The sequence below is a fragment of the Peromyscus eremicus genome, chromosome 3 (assembly GCF_949786415.1).
Source record: "Peromyscus eremicus chromosome 3, PerEre_H2_v1, whole genome shotgun sequence".
In the NCBI taxonomy this organism is placed as follows: Eukaryota; Metazoa; Chordata; class Mammalia; order Rodentia; family Cricetidae; genus Peromyscus; species Peromyscus eremicus.
In genome coordinates, this window is record NC_081418.1 from 126,674,472 (window position 1) to 126,692,664 (window position 18,193).

The 18,193-nt window shown below is 40.7% G+C and overlaps 1 protein-coding gene across 4 annotated transcripts in view; it reads left to right on the plus strand.

Moving 5' to 3' along the window:
• Window positions 1-18,193, plus strand: part of Pparg (peroxisome proliferator activated receptor gamma) — a 130,582-nt gene that overhangs the window by 99,221 nt on the left and 13,168 nt on the right. For 3 of the 4 annotated variants that reach the window (XM_059258404.1, XM_059258405.1, XM_059258403.1), the window contains 2 exons: window positions 4,254-4,453; window positions 13,916-14,366. In XM_059258404.1, coding sequence (XP_059114387.1) covers window positions 4,254-4,453; window positions 13,916-14,366 — 651 coding nt within the window. The remainder of the gene's footprint in view (window positions 1-4,253; window positions 4,454-13,915; window positions 14,367-18,193) is intronic. The other variant, XM_059258406.1, reaches the window with a different exon arrangement.

An 18,193-nucleotide genomic window follows, 5' to 3' on the forward strand; every position in this document is an offset into this window, starting at 1 on the left:
ACCTGGTCTCCAATGTATAATGACCATCTTTGTTTCTAAGTTTTAACTTCAGCCTTCTTGGAAACAACTGCCCAACTTCCCTGTCCTCTTTGAGTCTCCTCTCAAAGGGTGGGAACTAGACTGGTAATTTAGTTCCCTGATAGAAAACTTGCCTAGCATGTCCCAGACCCTGGGTTCCAACCTTATATAACATCTTAAAAATAAATTACTAAATTAAAAACACCAATCCCTAACAACTAAAAAAAGTTAAGAGCCCAACAGATAAACTAGATATTGGGGTTTGTTCTTTATCTGCTGGGGGAGTAGTGTCTGCCAATCTGAACTATAACACACAGAAAGCACAGCCCCACACCACTTCGTCCCCAACAATAAAAGCCATGTTAGGAAGCATGAGCTTGGACAGATGCCTTGCCAAACCCTGTTTGTGCCTTTGCTCAGCATTCACCTGATGTGGGTATAGCTGTAATTACCTGGGACTCCAAATAAATGAAGGCAACCATCATTCTCGCTTTAAAAAACAAAAATTCCAGGTATGGGGGCACACCTATAATCTCAGCACCTGGGAGGTAGAGGCAGGAAGATCAGATGTTCAAGGTCATCCTCAACTATATAGCAAGTTCAAGGCCAGCCTGAGCTATAAGAATCTCTGTCTTGTACAAAGAAACAAGTGAAATGTTTCTCTACTTCAGATCTGTTACGTGCAGATTTAGTTCCACCAAGCAGGACCTTATCTCCTTCCTTTGCTAAGCCCCTGATGTGTAAAAATGCTAAATCTACCTGGGGATCAAGTTATGCCTAGCTTGTAACAAAGTTATTTAGCAATACAGACAATTTATACATGAGATTTAGCCTTTTTTGAGAACTACAACTTATGAAAATAGGCATTTGTTCATATTCCAGCAGGGTACTGCCTTAATGTATCCCAATAAAGTGATTTTGAAAGGTTTGTTAAGTGAAAGAAAGCAGCACTGTCCGTGTAGTAAGTGCTTTCTTTGACTATTTAAATTAACGCTTGTGATTGCCCACTAGGAAAGAGAAAATGCATTTTAGGCATGTTAATGTCCATGTATGTTTATAGTTCCTTGTCTATAAAATTTTAATCATAGGAGGGGACTGGAGAGATGTCTCAGTGACTAAGAGCACGTGCTGCTCTTGCAGAGGACCTAGGTTCGATTCCTAGCACCCACATGGTGGCTCACAAGGGTCAGTAACTCTAGTTCCAAGGGATTCTATGCCCTCTTCTGGCCTCATAGGCATTTTACATACATGGTGCAAAGATATGTTATTTTTATTTTGTTTTATTATTTGCCGTGATGGGGATCAAATCCAAGGCTTCCTCATGCATGTTAAGAAAGCATTCTACCACTGACCCTTATACCCAGCCCATAATTTATTCATCTTTTAATATGTCATAATTCTTACTTTCTCTCATGTAAACTTCCCAATGTACATATTGACTCATCTTCTGTCTATTTTTAAACTTGGTGTTTTACAGTTTAATTCTTCACACATTTATTATATATGTATTTTGTTACACCCAGGAGCAAAGATAAAACCTGGTATTCATATAGTTTCTGTTCTAGCAGAATAACTAATGTAAACCCCTTAGAAATATTGTAAAAGCATCACACTAATATATGCATACAAGAAAGACTAGCATTTAGGAAGCTTTTTCAAACCCCAAGTTATATACAAAACCCTATTTGGATATAGGGATGACTTATTAGAATGTTCCATGGGAGACACATAATTTTAAAATGTTCCCAAGTGGTTCTCACATGCTCTGCCCCCTTTTCTTCCACATTGCTCAAAGAACAACAAAGCAAATGATTAGTTCTGTGTGAAAGAGGTGGTGGTTAAGAATGGCTTTGCAGGGGACTATAAAAGGGTCTTCTACATGGTTGTTAAATTGTTGTTTTGCATATATTAATGAATGGGTATAATTGTGGCATTTGCATATATGCATATCATATTCACCTCCATTACCTTTTCTTGTCCCTTTCCTCTTCCAAACTAGCTAGTCCCCTTATACTTCCATGTTATTGTTATCTTCTTCCTTCTTCCTCTTCTCCTCCTTCTTCCTCTTCTCCCTCTCCCTCTTCCTCACCTTCTCCCTCTGCCTCCTTCTTTTATTTTTTGACCTAGTGAGTTTACTTAGGAACACTTACAGAGGTGTTATTTACAGGAGCTTAGGCAATTTACCAGTGGCTACACTACTGAAGAAAATGTCTGTGCCTCTACCAGCAACCATTAACTACTAATCCTCAGAGAGGAATGGGGCCTTGTTGAGCTTGGTGAACATGTGTTTTATTTGTTTTATTTCAAAATGCTCTATAAGTGCTTAATATGTGCCCAACAATGAGACTGCAGACTGGAGGAAAAAAGAAAACATTACTGTCAACTGCTGTGGCTAGAGTTATAAAGAAGAAGAGTAGTGTCAAGGTCATAGACTGAGGGAGCCCAGTGGATTGGGGGCCAGGTGGGAAGGCCCCTCAGTAAGCTGACATTCCCTATCCCAGTGCAGATAAAATGGAAGAGAATAATGGGAGGCTGTAATTTTTACTTTAAAAAATGGCAATTGTTTAAAGATTTCTATTTGAAGGAGTCATGTGCAAAGGTTATATTTATCAAAAGTATCTAAACACATTCTACTTTAATGTAAAGTGGGAGCCAAGCATCTCTTTCCCTCTAACTCCTAACAAGGTCTTTACTGAGGCCCCTGAAGTGCATTAGTTTTATTAGTAATAAAGTATAGGGCCAACTGAGATGAATTTATACATATGAGACTCAAGGGTACAAATCAATCTTTTCTCTAAAACAGAAATCAGCTGGGCTTGGTCATGACCTGTAATACCACCAGCAAGGATGCTAGTGCAAGGAGTTTCAAGTTCTGGGCCTCCCTGTGCTGTGCAGCAAGACCTAGTCTCAAGAATACAATATAAAATATAATAAAAATAAATAAATAAAAGCTGAGTTGTAGATCAGTAGTAGAACATGTGTTCAGGCCCAAGAACGTATGAAAAGAATGTCAGATCCCCTAGAACTTGAGTTATAGATGGTTATGGGCCACCAAATGGGTGCTGGGAATCAAACCAGGTCCTCTACAAGAGCAACAAGTGCTCTTCAGCACTAAGTCAACTCTCTAGCACCCCCATTTTAAATTTAGTTCATTATTTTTTATAAATACTTTAAAAACAACAACAAATAACGACCTCAAAGAAAAACATTACTCAAAATGACATTTTTACAAATGATAGCAGAAGGAAAGTGGGAAAATGTATTCAAGTTGAAAACCTATAAACAGATTGTTATTGATTTTATTTTCTGGGAATGAGATGCAGGCCTTACACGTGCCAGGCAAGTGTTCTGACCCCAGACGACAACTCACACAGATTAATTCCCACCTTAGGATCTACGGTCTCTCTTCAATCTTTCTTTTGCATTCACACTTCCTCACCCCTTGAGAAGCCAAGGATAAAGGTGCTGTTTTTCTGATGAGCCTCAGTAAGGGGTAATTCGCAGAGTCAGAGATGAGTCCAACTCTATCCACTCAATGTCCAAGTTCCCTGGTCTACTAGATGGAATAAAGCACCATCCTTTCTTCACAGCGGGACAAACAGATCACACAAACTGCCTGAGAACAGAGCCTGTATTTGTACAACTTGGGCTTCTAGGTAGCTCCTTAATTCACGAAACATGTAGATCCTCCTACCTAACCTTTTGTGAAGTGCAAAAGTTACCAAGATAAATAGGACAGTGTCTCTGTCTTCAGGACATTGTTCTACAGAGGGACAAGAAGCATATAAAGTCATAATTATAGTACAGTATTAATATTTCAATCATTGAAGTGCTCAGGGTGGGTGGAATACTGGGAAGAAATAATTAGCTGTCCTTGAAAACCTTACAAAGAAGGTGACTTTGCCTTGGTTCTTAAGGGATGGATAGGAATGGTCTCTCAATTATACATATTTAAACGAATATGTAGTCTTATTTGCTAAACAGATTCTTCCAATTTCCTAACAGGATCATATGTTGCCTTTTTAAATTGAAGAAGTAAATAATTCAATTTTCATTTTTCTGTGCTACTGTTGTGAAATAAAAACACGAGCAAAGTGGTAGATAGAAAGCAGAACCAGCGCTGGGTGGAGAGAGGAGGGGCTCGCACACTGTGGGAACCAAGGCTGGGGAAGAGCACAGTGCAGAGCCATAGTAATGATCCAATGATTCATCCTGTCGTTCTTCTTCCTCTGTAGCCATCAGGTTTGGGCGGATGCCACAGGCCGAGAAGGAGAAGCTGTTGGCGGAGATCTCCAGTGATATCGACCAGCTGAACCCAGAGTCTGCTGATCTCCGGGCCCTGGCGAAGCATTTGTATGACTCATACATAAAGTCCTTCCCGCTGACCAAAGCCAAGGCGAGAGCGATCTTGACAGGAAAGACAACAGACAAATCAGTTAGTTCCCTTCTGCTCTCTTCATGGTGTTGGCTGGGGCTGGGGGTTCTTTCCTTTGACTAAATGGTTTGCCTCAGTACGCATGCGTATGCAGAATATGGCTCAGCTGCCGGCTGTTAAAATCTTGTGGCAGGCCGGGTCCAAAACACAGGAAATGTCTTCAAATAGGATAAGTAAACATTGTTCTGAAACAGGAGAAACTCCTCCAAGCTGTAATTTAAAAAAAAAAAAAAAAAAAAAAAATCTTTGTGAGTACTACAGGAACTCATAGGTCATCTCAGCACTCATGAATGAATGTGAAGCCCTCTCAGGCCCCTACCCCCTTTCTAGACCCATCTCTTTGCTCAGCATCAAAATAACTGGTCAGAACACAGTGCCTCAGCAACCATGGAGGAGGCTGAGCAGGTGTGGAAGGTGTTGGGTCCCACTTTTACTTTTCAAGGTTTCCAGAGTCATTTGTCCCAAGTTCAAAGTGGGCACAAAAGTACATCCAGGATATCATGAGACCTATTTCCTTACAGTACTGAGCTTTATTCCTGGGAAGCTGGAGGCTCTGTCCTTTTATTATATACATGAATTCTGCTTTCTACAAGGAGCTAAGCTGCTTAAGCTACTCCAGTGGAATATTTTATTTTGTTTTACTTATAATTATGGGAGGGGAGGTTAATGCTAAATATTAGATTGAATGCAAGGCTTCAAGCATGCTAGGTGTGTGTGTGTGCTAGAGCTGAGCTGCATGCCCAAGCCTCAAAGAGGTCCTTAAGTACTGGAGGTTTGTTGAGTGACGTTGTTTAGAAAATTAATAATAGCTGAAAATTATTGTCGAGTCCAGTTTTCTAGGAAGCAGAAAGCTTCCAACATGAAGCTGAGAATCAATACAAATTAGATTAAAATGAAACCTACATGCTGCTTCCCCTTCCACTGTCAGCTGGGAACATGACCTGGGTCGAATCTCTGTCCCTCAGTTTTTACAGACAAGGTCTGACTTGGATGATATGGTCTACAGAATGTTCCTAGGCAGTAAGAGCTGCAGAGCTCATGCAGAAGACCTGGATCCAGCTCTTGAAAGCCTTGTGTGGGGGTCATTTATTTTCAAGTGCACATGCCCAGGAGAGCAAGGCAACTATTAGGTAGATACATGTAACTTGATGTACATTCAGATTTTAGAAAAAAAAATCATACTTTGATGACTATCTCGGGTTATTTCTTTCTTTTTAATTAAATGATGTAGAGTATAGTCAGCTAATAACTGTGAGAAAGAGCCACATGCCAGTAAGAACAGTTGAGTTTCTCCTTGCAGGAGGGGTGATTGATACCTTCACAGTGATACACAAGGGCCCAGGCCCTACAATTCCCAAGTATTTTATACATTCTTTACATTCCAGCCACAGGGCCATCTGAAGGCTGCTGTTGTGTATTACTATCTTCATTTAAGGAGAAGGAACTGAAGTGGAGAGGCACGAGCACATAGAAACTGAAGGCTATGATGTAAGCACTCTCAGCATGCTATTCCCAGGACCGCAGACCAGTGCAATCTGTTCACTAAGTACAAAAAGCAGCCACAGCAAATGAAACATGCATGGAGACCTGTACGCAGCTATTCTGACTACAGGAAATAAGCTTACTTCATTCCCAGGTAGAAAGTAAAGGAAGAGTGCAGCCACATGACTGAAGAGAGTCAACACTTGAAGGCAAATTGCAACAGCGTGCCAAGAGCAGGTGCAGGAAAGAGGCTGGAGTCTGGGATCTACAGAACTAGGCTCTGAGCAGGAGGCTGCTGAAAGGCAAGGAGTCTGTAGTATCCAGTTCAGTTTTACCTAGAGCCATTCATTTTGCAGGCTCTGGATTCTTACTGCTTTACCTCCAGTGCACACCTGAAATCCATGCTGGAAATCCCCTCAATTTAGTATTACTTAAAAGCTAGGTGGAAGAGAGAGAGAGGAAGAGAGAGAGAGAGAGAGAGAGAGAGAGAGAGAGAGAGAGAGAGAGAGAGAGCCCACCCTAATAGGCAAGAATTTAAATTTATATAATGGGTAGTCAATGTATTCCTATCTTTGTTCTGAAGGACACAGAGCCTAAACCACTAGAAATCACTTGTAAACCTCATCCCAACTGACTTTTTGGCTCTAAATCTTTGAGTTAAAAATAAAATAATTGGAGGCCCTTTGTGAAACAAATAGCTATTAAGCTATTTAAAGAAGGAGCTACAAAAGCTTGATTATAGACTTCCCAATTCAGAGGCCAAGGGTTGTCATTTTTCCCTATAGTAAGTAGGCTTGTGCTTTGCCCATAATAGTTACTCAGACTATTTGTTTAATTGAATTAAAGACTGTTGCTTATGCCCTTTGAAATTATGGACTTTCAACAGAGGGCTTTTCACTAGCCCAATATTTGTTCATCAAACTAGACATCATTAGTGATTGGATAGTGACAAAATTGCCTCCAGTTAGGGTCTAGAAAAAGAAAGAGGCCCAGCCAAATATAAACAACCCATTCACTGATTATACAGAACTAAAACCAAATTGTTTGGCACTGTTTTCTCCTTATCTGGTGAAATCAAACTGAGCACCAATGAAAAGAAATAGTTCAGTAGAGAATATGGAAGAGAAACCCAAAATGTGATTTGCAGTGAGATTTGTTCTTTATCAGCATGGTCCTATTATTCATTTGATAGCATCTATCTCAGGGGTGTTATGTTATCTCTTGGCCAGGACTGTGAAAGCTAAGATTTGCATTGATAGGGAAAGTTTTGCTGAAGTGTGGCCTCTCGAGATGATGGGGGATGTGAGAAAGTGGCTGAAGCCATGAGGAGAGCAGCTTAGGTCTCATTATACACACAGCTTGCAGCTGATGTCATCGGCATCAGTTAGGCCAAGCCTGGGGGAGGCTGCTCAGTGTAGTGAATGACCAATTACCCAGAACCCTTGCTAGAGGAAATGATCGAACTGAAGGGGCCATTCTTTACATTTATCTCCCTGCTCAATTTAACCATAGCCTGTTAGGAACCCACAGCTGCTGCCCTCTCAGCCTTTGCCTCTAGGCCAGCAGGGGCCACTCCCCTCCTCAGCTACACTTCCTCCTTCTATATCTTATCCCCTAAGGCCACTCACACTTTTCAAAACAGATAAATTAAGTATTCCTCCTCTCCTCCTATCAACTTTAACATCATATCTTTAGGATAAGATACCAATAATTTTCATCATCTTACCTCCAAGAATATGAGCTGAGTATTCTAGGCTCAAGGGAATGTGGGCTACAGAATCACTAAAGAAATCGTAGGAGCAATATGCCTTTCCGCTGCCCTCAAATAGTGCAGAACCCATTCTCCCCTCCACCTGCTTTTCTTCCAGTGGGTTTCTTCAGCCACAGCCCCTCTCTGACTGAAGAAATCCTACAGATCTCTGAAGCCCACACATGTGCTGGAACTAGAGCCCTCATTTCTTGAAGGCAGTTTGATAACTGAATGGACTTTGGAAGTTCTGGATGTTTGACTATCACATTGGTGCAGTGGTCACATGATCCCATGTTTGTTGATGAAAATAAAGAGTGGTTTTCAAAAACCATTCTCAGTGCCATGGCTTGTCATAAAACAATAAATTGAAAAACCTTGGGTATGCTTGCCAACTCTCCACTACATATCCAAGAGTGATGGCTGGTGAAGCCCTGCCTGTATTCTATCTACAAATAAGAAATAAAACTTTTTATTTGTACTGGGTTGGACTTTGGGTTCCAAGGTATCATGTTGTTTATGATAGGTACATGCAAAGTCACTGTTCTTATAACAACAGGAGCAAACTGGTGCCATTAGAAAAATGGCCGTTCTTAATAGTATATGAAATACAAAACCACTGAATCATAAAGTCCGTGCAGAACTGTAGAGTGCTGTGGAAACATTTACATTTAAAATAGGCAGAGGCCATCATGTTGGACTGACTCTAGTGATGGGGAAGATATGTCTTTTTAAATCCTACTCTTACAGCTAAACAAAGCATAGTCCCTCCCTTCATCTTTAAAAGGCCTAAATGAACTGCAATACCCTCCCCTGAGGAGATAAATACTGAGGGAGCCCTTGGAGAAAGACTTAGGAACCCTGTAAAAAATGAAGCAGAAAACAGTACTGAATAATCTCCACAGCTGCTGAAGTTAGGTTCCTGGCATTGTGATCCATCTATCAATAGTAATAAAATAAATTCTTTTACAACCAGAGTCATCAATAATAGCTAACAACATGACAGATCTGAACTAATATGAACTAGTGGTTTTTTAGAGAAGAAAGAAAAAGAATATTATTCTAGGTTTGGGTGTACAACTCAGTGGTAGAACACTTGCCTGCATATATAGGGCTCAGGGTGCCATTCCCAGCACCAAGCAATAGCAATAATATTCAGTATAGTTAAGGAGGAAAGAATTTGAACTTCTTTACTTATTTTTATTTTATTTTATTTTATTTTATTTATTTTGGTTGTTGGATTGAGTTGGCCAGTACTCTTGTTTATCCACTGAGTAACTGTTTGGCTGATATTGAACAATTTATTTAAGAGCTGTGGTTATGTGCTGGTTCATTTGAGTGTGAATAATTCTTATTAAGTTTTCATTTGTTTGTCTTAAATCACTAAACCACATGGGGACACAGAATTACAGCTGACAGACTTTCTAACTTAACTTCTATTATGAACAGCACTTGACTATAGGAAATATCATTCAAAAGGCACTACCTGAGGACCTCGGCACAGAAGAGCTTGGGTTTTAAAAGCCCCAGTTCTTTCCAGAAAAGTGATTTTATTGAAAAGGGTTAAAGCACATGGAGAAGCCAGGGAGAAGCATTAGAAGAGAGACAGGAGGATGTGCCAGTTCTAGTCAGGGTGGCCATAAAGAACTCTCAGACTTTGGAAAGTGCCTCACCTTTCAGTTTCTTCACACCTAGACTGTAGTGATGTGTGCTTTCAGAAGAACCTTATGTTCTGTGGATCCCTTGGTTTTCAGCACAGCAAAACTGAAACACAGGAGCAAGAACAGAAAGGAAGTTGAGGAAACCAATGTACTTGGGGTTAGCCCTCATTAACTGTAGTTCATAGAGGACAAGGTGTGTGTCCGACATTATGAAAGCCAATTAACACAAGAAGACAGAAACAAAATTTAAAAGATAGTCTCTAAGAAAGGAGTGTTCTTCTTTGAAAAAAATCTAAATATCTGGAAAGGCCCATGAAATGAGGCCCATATTTTCCCAAACCTGGTTTTTGTTGTTGTTTTGGTTTGGTTTGGATATAGGGTCTCATGTAGCCCAGGTTGACCTAGAATCACTCTGTAGCTAAGATGAACTGGACTTTCAGATTCTCCCGCTGTTACCTCCCAAAAGCTAGGATTACAAGTAAGCAGCACCATGCCTGGCCTCCGACTCAGCTGTAATTCTGCACTGTTATTATCATGGGATTTTCTGTGAGCAGGTCAGCTACTGTGCAGATATGTATGTGGTGGCAAATTAGAGAAATTACCCAGAATAACCTGAGCTGTGTTAGCCGATCTTTCTTATTTACTTCCTTTAATGGGTTGTTTTATTAGTCAAGAGGAGCTGACTTAACACTTTATATAAAAATCTCTTCCATAACTCAGATATTAACATGCTGATGGCTTACTAAAAAGAGCATCCACACAGTGTTACAGCCTGTGGTTAGCATTTATGAACCCCAAGTCCAATCCCTAGTACTAAAGAAAAGAAGAATCTTTCTGTGGCCAGCAAAGCTTCAGCATCAGAGAATCCCATTCCCAGAGCCTTGGCCACTCTTCTGGGAGAAATTTTGTTCTCATCATTGGCATATTTTTCTTAGACAGTGTATGCATTTTGGGCCCTAAAAAACCTAGATAGGCCCCTGAGCATGTCTAGTTTTAGTTTTCTTTCCTGGTAAGTAAGGATGGCCTACCCAGCCATTTGATGCCATTTCTGAAGGTAAATACATTATAAACTCGAAATAGAAAATCACTGAGTCAAATTTTGAAGACAATATGACTGCTCCTACAAATGGTGTGTCATCAGAAGACACTATACAAACTAATCCAAAGTACAGGGGCTCACTTAGCTTTGTATAAAATACAAAAATGTGATCAAAGACATATAGTTCATTTTATGTAGAATATTGTGCCTAAAGAAGGCTGTTAATGATGCAGTGTGTTAACAACTCAATTCTCAGGCAAGCCACTTTCTTAGTAGGTTTGAGGATGAGGAAGTCTCAGTGAAATGTGAAAGGGATGCCTTAGTGGATGGTTTGCGGTATGAGAACTGGTGAGCTGGTGGCCTGGGAATCAATCACTCTTACAGTTTGACAGATCTACACAGAAGCAGAAAGAATTTATGCAGAGTCCAAAAAAAGCATAATAAAATATAACTAGGAAAAACAACAATAAAACCTCCACTGGTGTTCATTTGCATGTCAATACTCAGAACTCTCTGTCAGCTCCCCAGTTTTTCAGAAATGTCAGAAATGCCAAAGGGACTTTTTTTTAAAAGCAAGACTGTACTGATTTGGCATGATGGTGGGGGTGCTGCCTCTTTTCTCTGTCCTTGAGTATTTACTGCCAGGATATCCTGACCAACACTGATTGCCAAGGGGTTAAAGTCACATTGTTGTTAAATTGGGAGAGAAAATTAGCAGGATTTGGTGCCCTATGTTCAGCTATCCCAGAGTTTCAAAAACAGGAACCTGGGGCTTTATATGAGGGGCAGGGGAAGTCAAGGAGAATCACAAGGGTGATGGACCAGGGCAGAGTTCCAGAAAATTGCTTACTTGGAGGTGAGAGAATCTGATACTTATGCTCTGCAAAGAACCCACATGACTGAGCAGAAGCTCACCCAAAAGCTGAAGGGGCAACTCTGGGTACAGTCTGCCTGGGTGTGAAGAGATAGTTTACTGTCTTGATTCTGTGCTTGTCTTTTCCATCCTGGGGATGGAACTCAGAGCCTTGAGCATTCTAGGCAAGTACTGTAGTGGGAACCATATGCCCAGCTGAGGCGATGATTTTATGTTCATGTTATCTGTAGCCCAACATGTTTGGTTGAATGTCTTTCTTTGTTGTCCACATTCATATTCTCCCAAGAGTAGAGAAAGTCAAGGGGCTAGGGGTGTGACATGCTTGGAACCCTGTACTTAATCCCCAGCAAAGCATGAGCCAGGTGTGGTAGTGCCTGTGTAATCCCAGCATTTGGGAGGTGGAGGCAGGAGGATGAGAAGAAGTTCAAGATAATCCTCTGGTATGTATCAAGTTTAAGGCCAGCCTAGGTACATGAGACTTTGTCTAAAAATGTTTAAAGTCATTTATATTTTGTTAATATAAATTATAATACAGTATAAAGTGCCTAGAGCACCAATAGAGGAGGAGGCAGGGAGAAGGAAAACACTTCTTCTAGGTTCTGTAAAATCATCTTATCCATTCAGGTTTTTCTCATGGTTAGAATCTGGCTAGAATTCAGGGATAACACAGTACATTTTAATTGATATAATTGACTGTGCCTTTCTTTATCTTCTTCTTACTAATGATGCCAATTGTGAAGAGTTGGGGTAAACAGAAGCAGGGTGCCTGAGAAACAGTGAGCATGATGTGCTCCTAATTGTCTTGAAGAATCAAAGGTGGCAAACAAACCACCTCTGAGTCCTGAGTCTCTCCTCCCTGAGGTGTGTTGAGCACTGTGGTTGAAATGAATTGAGGGCAGCAGGATTTCTAAACAACTCACCTCTGAAGAGTCTGTACAATGTGTGTATTTGGAAATCTACTCAAAGTCTAGGAGTCCTCAATGTGGAACAGAATGAGCTTAGTGAAATCTCTGGCCAGTACATCTTGAAGCTGGCTACTGTTGTGACCTATCCACCACCCCCAAACCTACCATTCAGGGAAGCTCCCAAAACGTCTGCTCAAAAGAAATTACTTTTAGTACATCAAAAAGTTTGTGATCTTGTGTCACATACATCACACACACACACACACACACACACACACACACACACACACACACCCTGCCACCATACACACTAAAAATACAACTAGAATCTCCTCTAGAAAAGAAACAGAAACCTCCAATTTTGTCAACTCCCAGTACTGTTTGAGGTCATAGCCTAGACAGCCAGGGATACACAGAGAAACCCTGTCTCCAAAAACAAAACAAACAACAACAACAAAAAAAAAAAAAAAAACTTGAGACTTTGGAAGGGTAAATGACTTTCTCTGAGTCATGTAGTTAACTAGCCCTAGCCCTCACACAACAGCAGACAAAGTTCACACTCATCTATAACCCTGATCCCAGGGGATCTGACAGTGTTCTGACATGTACAAGTACTAGACACACATATGGTATGCTTATATGCATACAGGTCAACACTCACACAAACAAGATAAAAACAAATTTTGGGGGGGGAAAAGTTAACCATAGCACCAAAACTAGGACCTAATAGTCTTAGTTTTTATTCCAGTGCTCAGATATATAATATTTAATAAGATTGAGGTTAGCTCTTTCTAGGGTTCAGTGCATGTAATAAGTGCACAATGTTCCTTCTTCCTAGTTGCTCAGCCTTGAGACTTTCACAATGACCATAAGCCTTTGGATGTTCTATACAAAGGAATAGAGAGTAGATTGTCATGACAAACGTGTTGATTTTGAAAGCAGCCTGTTGCAAACCTGAGTAATTGATGCATTCATTCATTTATTAGTTGACCCTTAAGAACAGATATATTAAAATTTAAGTTCAAGGCTGGAACTGCAGCTCAATGATAGAGCATTTGCTTAGCACCCACAGGGCTCCGTGGTTAAATTCAAAACTACAAAAAATAAAAAGCTAGAGAACCATTTTTATTTTACTACTTTTTGTAATATTTTACCCACAGGCCTCCTACAGCTGCTTTTTCTGAAACAGATGGCTTCCAGAGCATTTAAAAAAAAAGAAAGAAAAGAGAAAAAAAGAAAAGAAATAGACATTTTCTTGGCTCAATATTCTTAATCTGCTTTGAGTGATTTTTTTATAGTGAAATATATTTTATATGTACACTGTATTTCCTTTGTGGTCTGAGTAAATTTCATCTAAAGCTGCAAGATTAGTTTATGTTCAAGTAGATTTTTTTCAATTATAACTTGCTTTAACTATTTTTTTTTTTAAAAAAAATAGGACTAAATGTGTATTTTCATGAAATTCAAGAAAAACAACAGACTTTTTGTCATTTTAAAAATCTAACAAATCAAAACTGTTAGCTAGTCCCAGAGTAACATGGTGGTGGTGTAAGTTGAAGGGAAGGAGTTGATGGACTGTTTGACCACAGCAGACCATAATGGTGAATAGGAAGAGCCCTTTCTCCTGATAAGTCCCTTTAGCCTTCCCGATTTTACTCGGCAAAGCAATACATACACAGGCTTTGGAACTAGGATGGTGTTCTCACAGAACAAGGAATCACCAACTCATCCACTTTCCCCTGTCTCATCTGCAGCCGTTTGTCATCTATGACATGAATTCCTTAATGATGGGAGAAGATAAAATCAAGTTCAAACACATCACCCCCTTGCAGGAGCAGAGCAAAGAGGTGGCCATCCGCATTTTCCAAGGGTGCCAGTTTCGATCTGTGGAAGCCGTGCAAGAGATCACAGAATATGCCAAAAATATCCCTGGTTTCATTAACCTTGACTTGAATGACCAAGTGACTCTGCTCAAGTATGGTGTCCATGAAATCATCTATACAATGCTGGCCTCCCTGATGAATAAAGATGGAGTTCTCATATCAGAGGGCCAAGGATTCATGACCAGAGAGTTCCTCAAAAGCCTTCGGAAGCCCTTTGGTGACTTTATGGAGCCCAAGTTTGAGTTTGCTGTGAAGTTCAATGCACTGGAATTAGATGACAGTGACTTGGCCATATTTATAGCTGTCATTATTCTCAGTGGAGGTAAGAGCCATCTTTTGATTTTGATTTAGAAGGTGGGATGGCGGTGGGATTGCATTTCCTCGGTGTTCTGTGTTCCTTCTTACTGATTGTACTTGTGCAGAACATGCCAATGGCACAGTGCCATGGCGCCACTCCCCAAGCTGCACACCCCAGTGAAGGCTGTGGGGATCCAGGCTCCTTGCTTTTATCCATCACACTACTTTTTTCTAGCCAAATCCAATCATGAAAGACAAATGCCTTCTTTTCTTTTTTTATGTTCTTTTTCCTTGTCTTTCCCTCTTGCTTCCCAAAAGGCCAATTTGATCTTCAGTTCATTTTAATAATGACGCATGTAGCTTAACTTTGATGATGCTCCTGTGGTATAGAGCAGGCAACTCTGTGTGATTTTGGCCCAGTTAATGCTCCCATCCCACTTTCCCTGCAGCAGGAATCAGGGAATGTGCATATGCTAAACTCCACCTTCTCTCTCATGTGGCTTCTCCTTGTGGCTTCCTTTTTGTGCCTTTGTAAAGCACTTGGCTGTGATTACCAATACAGTATGAACCAAGAGCACACCACAGAGAAAGAAATTGAGTTACTTGGCAGTTTGTCGAAATTTTGGCCTTGCAAATACATGATCTAACTAACCAACACCAAAAGCCATATTTTATACCAAATGTTACTTCCAATGGCATCTCTCTTGTTTCCAGGTAAATAGAACTTTCTGCTTCTATCTCTATCTATAAAAATTGCTTTCAGCCAGACGTGATGGTGCACACTTAGAATCCCAGCACTGAGGAGGCTGAGGCAAGAGGATCTTGAGTTGATGGCCACTTTGGGCTACATAGTCTTAAAACAAACAAACACATTTTCTTTTTAAATGGTGAATTCTCATATTGGAATTGACTTTAGTACACTTTCTCTGTGAATTGTGCAGCAACCTATTTGTGAGAGCCCACCTGTAGGGAAGGGGAATCGGTAGGTGTAAAGGTGTATTATTGCTTCGTAGAAAGAACATGATCCAATGGTTAGTCTTGTGCAGTTGAGAGAAGATGCTTTCAAGTAAGGTACATGGTAATTAGTAATGGCAGAAAGAGCCAACACTGAGGAGATACCTCTAATGCCATGCAGCATTCTGGGCGCTTCCTACACAAATCCTCACAATAGCTCAGTGAGGTGAGAGTCATTTTTTTTAAGTGAGGAAACCAAAGCACTGGACGGTATACGCTCTCACCCACAGTGATGTGACCAGTGTCAGATGCAGCTGGAGAGTCAGGCATAATGATACACACCTTTAATCCCAGCACTCCAGAGATGGAGGCAGAGGCAGCAGATCTCTATGAGTTCAAGGCTAGCCTGGTCTAGAGAGTTCCAGGCCAACCAGGCAGCATAGTAAGTGAGACCGTCTAAAGAAAGGTGCACTGGGATTGTGATCTGCTTCCAGAGCCCATGCTCCAAGCTTCCATTCTGTGAAAGCAAAGCTGCCTCCCATGACTGGGGAGCAGAGAGATTAGCAGTATGGCAAGGGTTAGTCAATATCAAGTGGTAACTAACTCACTTTAAAATAATTGTGTTGTCTTTGTCAGTTGGGATGGAGTCCAGAGCCAGGCAAGCAGTGACCACTGACAAGCAAGCATCTACATCCCAGGCACAGCACACTCTCGGACACTGAATCAACATGTTTTGGGAGTTGAGTGCTAGGGATTAAACTCGGCCTCAGGCATGTCTGCCACTGAATTATACTCCCAGCCCCAGAAGTACCATTATTGACTATAAAATGCTCTACTTTATAGAGGGTCTCTTATAGACCAAATCATCTCCCTATATATTTACATTATTATTTCTTTTTGAATGACAGTGAAAACATAGACGAGTGCTGAAAAAAATGTGTTCCCTTATTTTATTTGTACTTCCTTGTTTAGGTTTTTGAAACAGGGTCTCAAGTCACCCTTAACTCACCATGTTGCTGAAGCTGGCTTAAACTCCTGATCCTCAGTGCTGGAATTATAGGCTCATGCCAACATGTCTTTCTTTGGAAAGTGTTCTTAATTTTGATTATTGAATATTCTTCTATATAAATTTCTATCTAAATCTCAGATGATTTTGTCGTTGTAAATTTCCAGAAATGGAATTCATAGCTATGAGCATTTTTCAGTCTTTTATTTCATCATTGCCAGATTGCTTTCCATAAAGTTTACAGTCATTTATAGCCACAGACACTAAGGAAAGCATTTGGAAAAACCCATTCAAATGTCTTACTTTGTAAATAGGAAAGGTCTGAACAAGAAACAGTCATGATGGGCTGGGGACAGGAGCTCAGTGGAAGAGTGCTTGTCTGGTACACGCTAAGGTTTCAAGCACCACAGAAATAAAAATACACACATACATATATACATATACATGTGTACATATACATACATATGCATATGTACAAACATACATACATACATACACCATTTATCAGTTGGTCAAGAAACCACACCATAAATAATGTACTTGGATTTGATGCTGTAGTTCCTAACTCATGTTAGTTTATGAAAGTTAGAACGGCACCAGTGGTAGATACTCTATATAAAGAAGTTCCTTTTGGCCTTTCACAGATTGTCTTCACAAAAGTCAGGATCCAGATCTCATCTGACCCACACAGCAATGAAAGATGGCAAGGTAGCAACCTGCCAGATTATTAAGATCTTTTCACCATTGTGAATATTTCTAGACTTCCTCAAAGCATAGGATTAACCCATGACGTGTTCCTACATCACAAAAAGTAAAATCCTTCCCTGACCAAGGTTGACTTTTATAGATGAAGTCTAAGTACAGGCAACAGACAAGAGTCAAACTGGCCTGTTTGTAGAGCCCACAGGAATGGGACTCTCCTCTCTATTGAGGGAGGCTGGTTGGGTGCAGGCCAGGGAAAAGCTGCCCAACAGCCATTCCCAGTCCAAGGCTTAAGTAAGTTCTCATCATCCATAGATGGGAGATCAATATCCCAAGCCCTGCTTTATTAAAGAAAGTTTCCAGATTAGCCCTTGCTTGTTGATTGTTTCTCCTTATTCTAAAATCCCAGGAAGAGAAAACATCATGTAAATAAGAGGCTTTAATTTCTTTAACTCCAGAAAACAGAGTTCTGTCCATATCCAGTCTTAGCAAGAGTGATTGTCTCTTCAGCACTTGAGAAGTTTGTCGTTGGCTTTAATTTTGGAAAGCAGTGCTTTAGGCAAGGACCATGTGACCCCTTCTGAGCTGGAGCCTTGGCTCTGGTGAAGGCACTTAGGTGCTCAGGTTAGGGAAATGATGAGGAAGACCAGAGCTGAGGGGGGGAGGGGGCGGGGTTAGAGGGACCAAAGAAGAAGATTGTAGATAAAAGTATCAATTTGACCCAGCTCAGGATTTGCTGGGGAAATAAGTGTTGCCACCCACTAAACACTGCTGACCCTGTTGATCTGGTTCTTAGATTTGAACTGTGTTTAGCAACTCCTCCCGTACTCAGCCCTTGCACCCAGCTTACTAAGATAGATGACCTAGTTCTCAAAGGCTTCTCATCTGTCTTCTCTGAGCTGGAGCAAGAAATGGAATAAAAAGAACAGTGGTGCTTGAGAGCCAAAGCTTAGCACTTCTTAAGAACAGTCCACTCATGTTTTTATTCTCACTTCACAGGCAGAAAAATAAGGGCCCTGGACTCAGATTTCTACAAGATCTGATGCCTATAGAACAGTAGTAGGACTAGGCTAAAAGCCAAATGTCCATCCTAGCCCCTCTGCTTCCTTGCTAGAGGATCACAGTTCACTCTCTACAGCTGGTAGCTGCAACCCACACTCCCACCCACACTCCCGCCCACACGTTCCTTC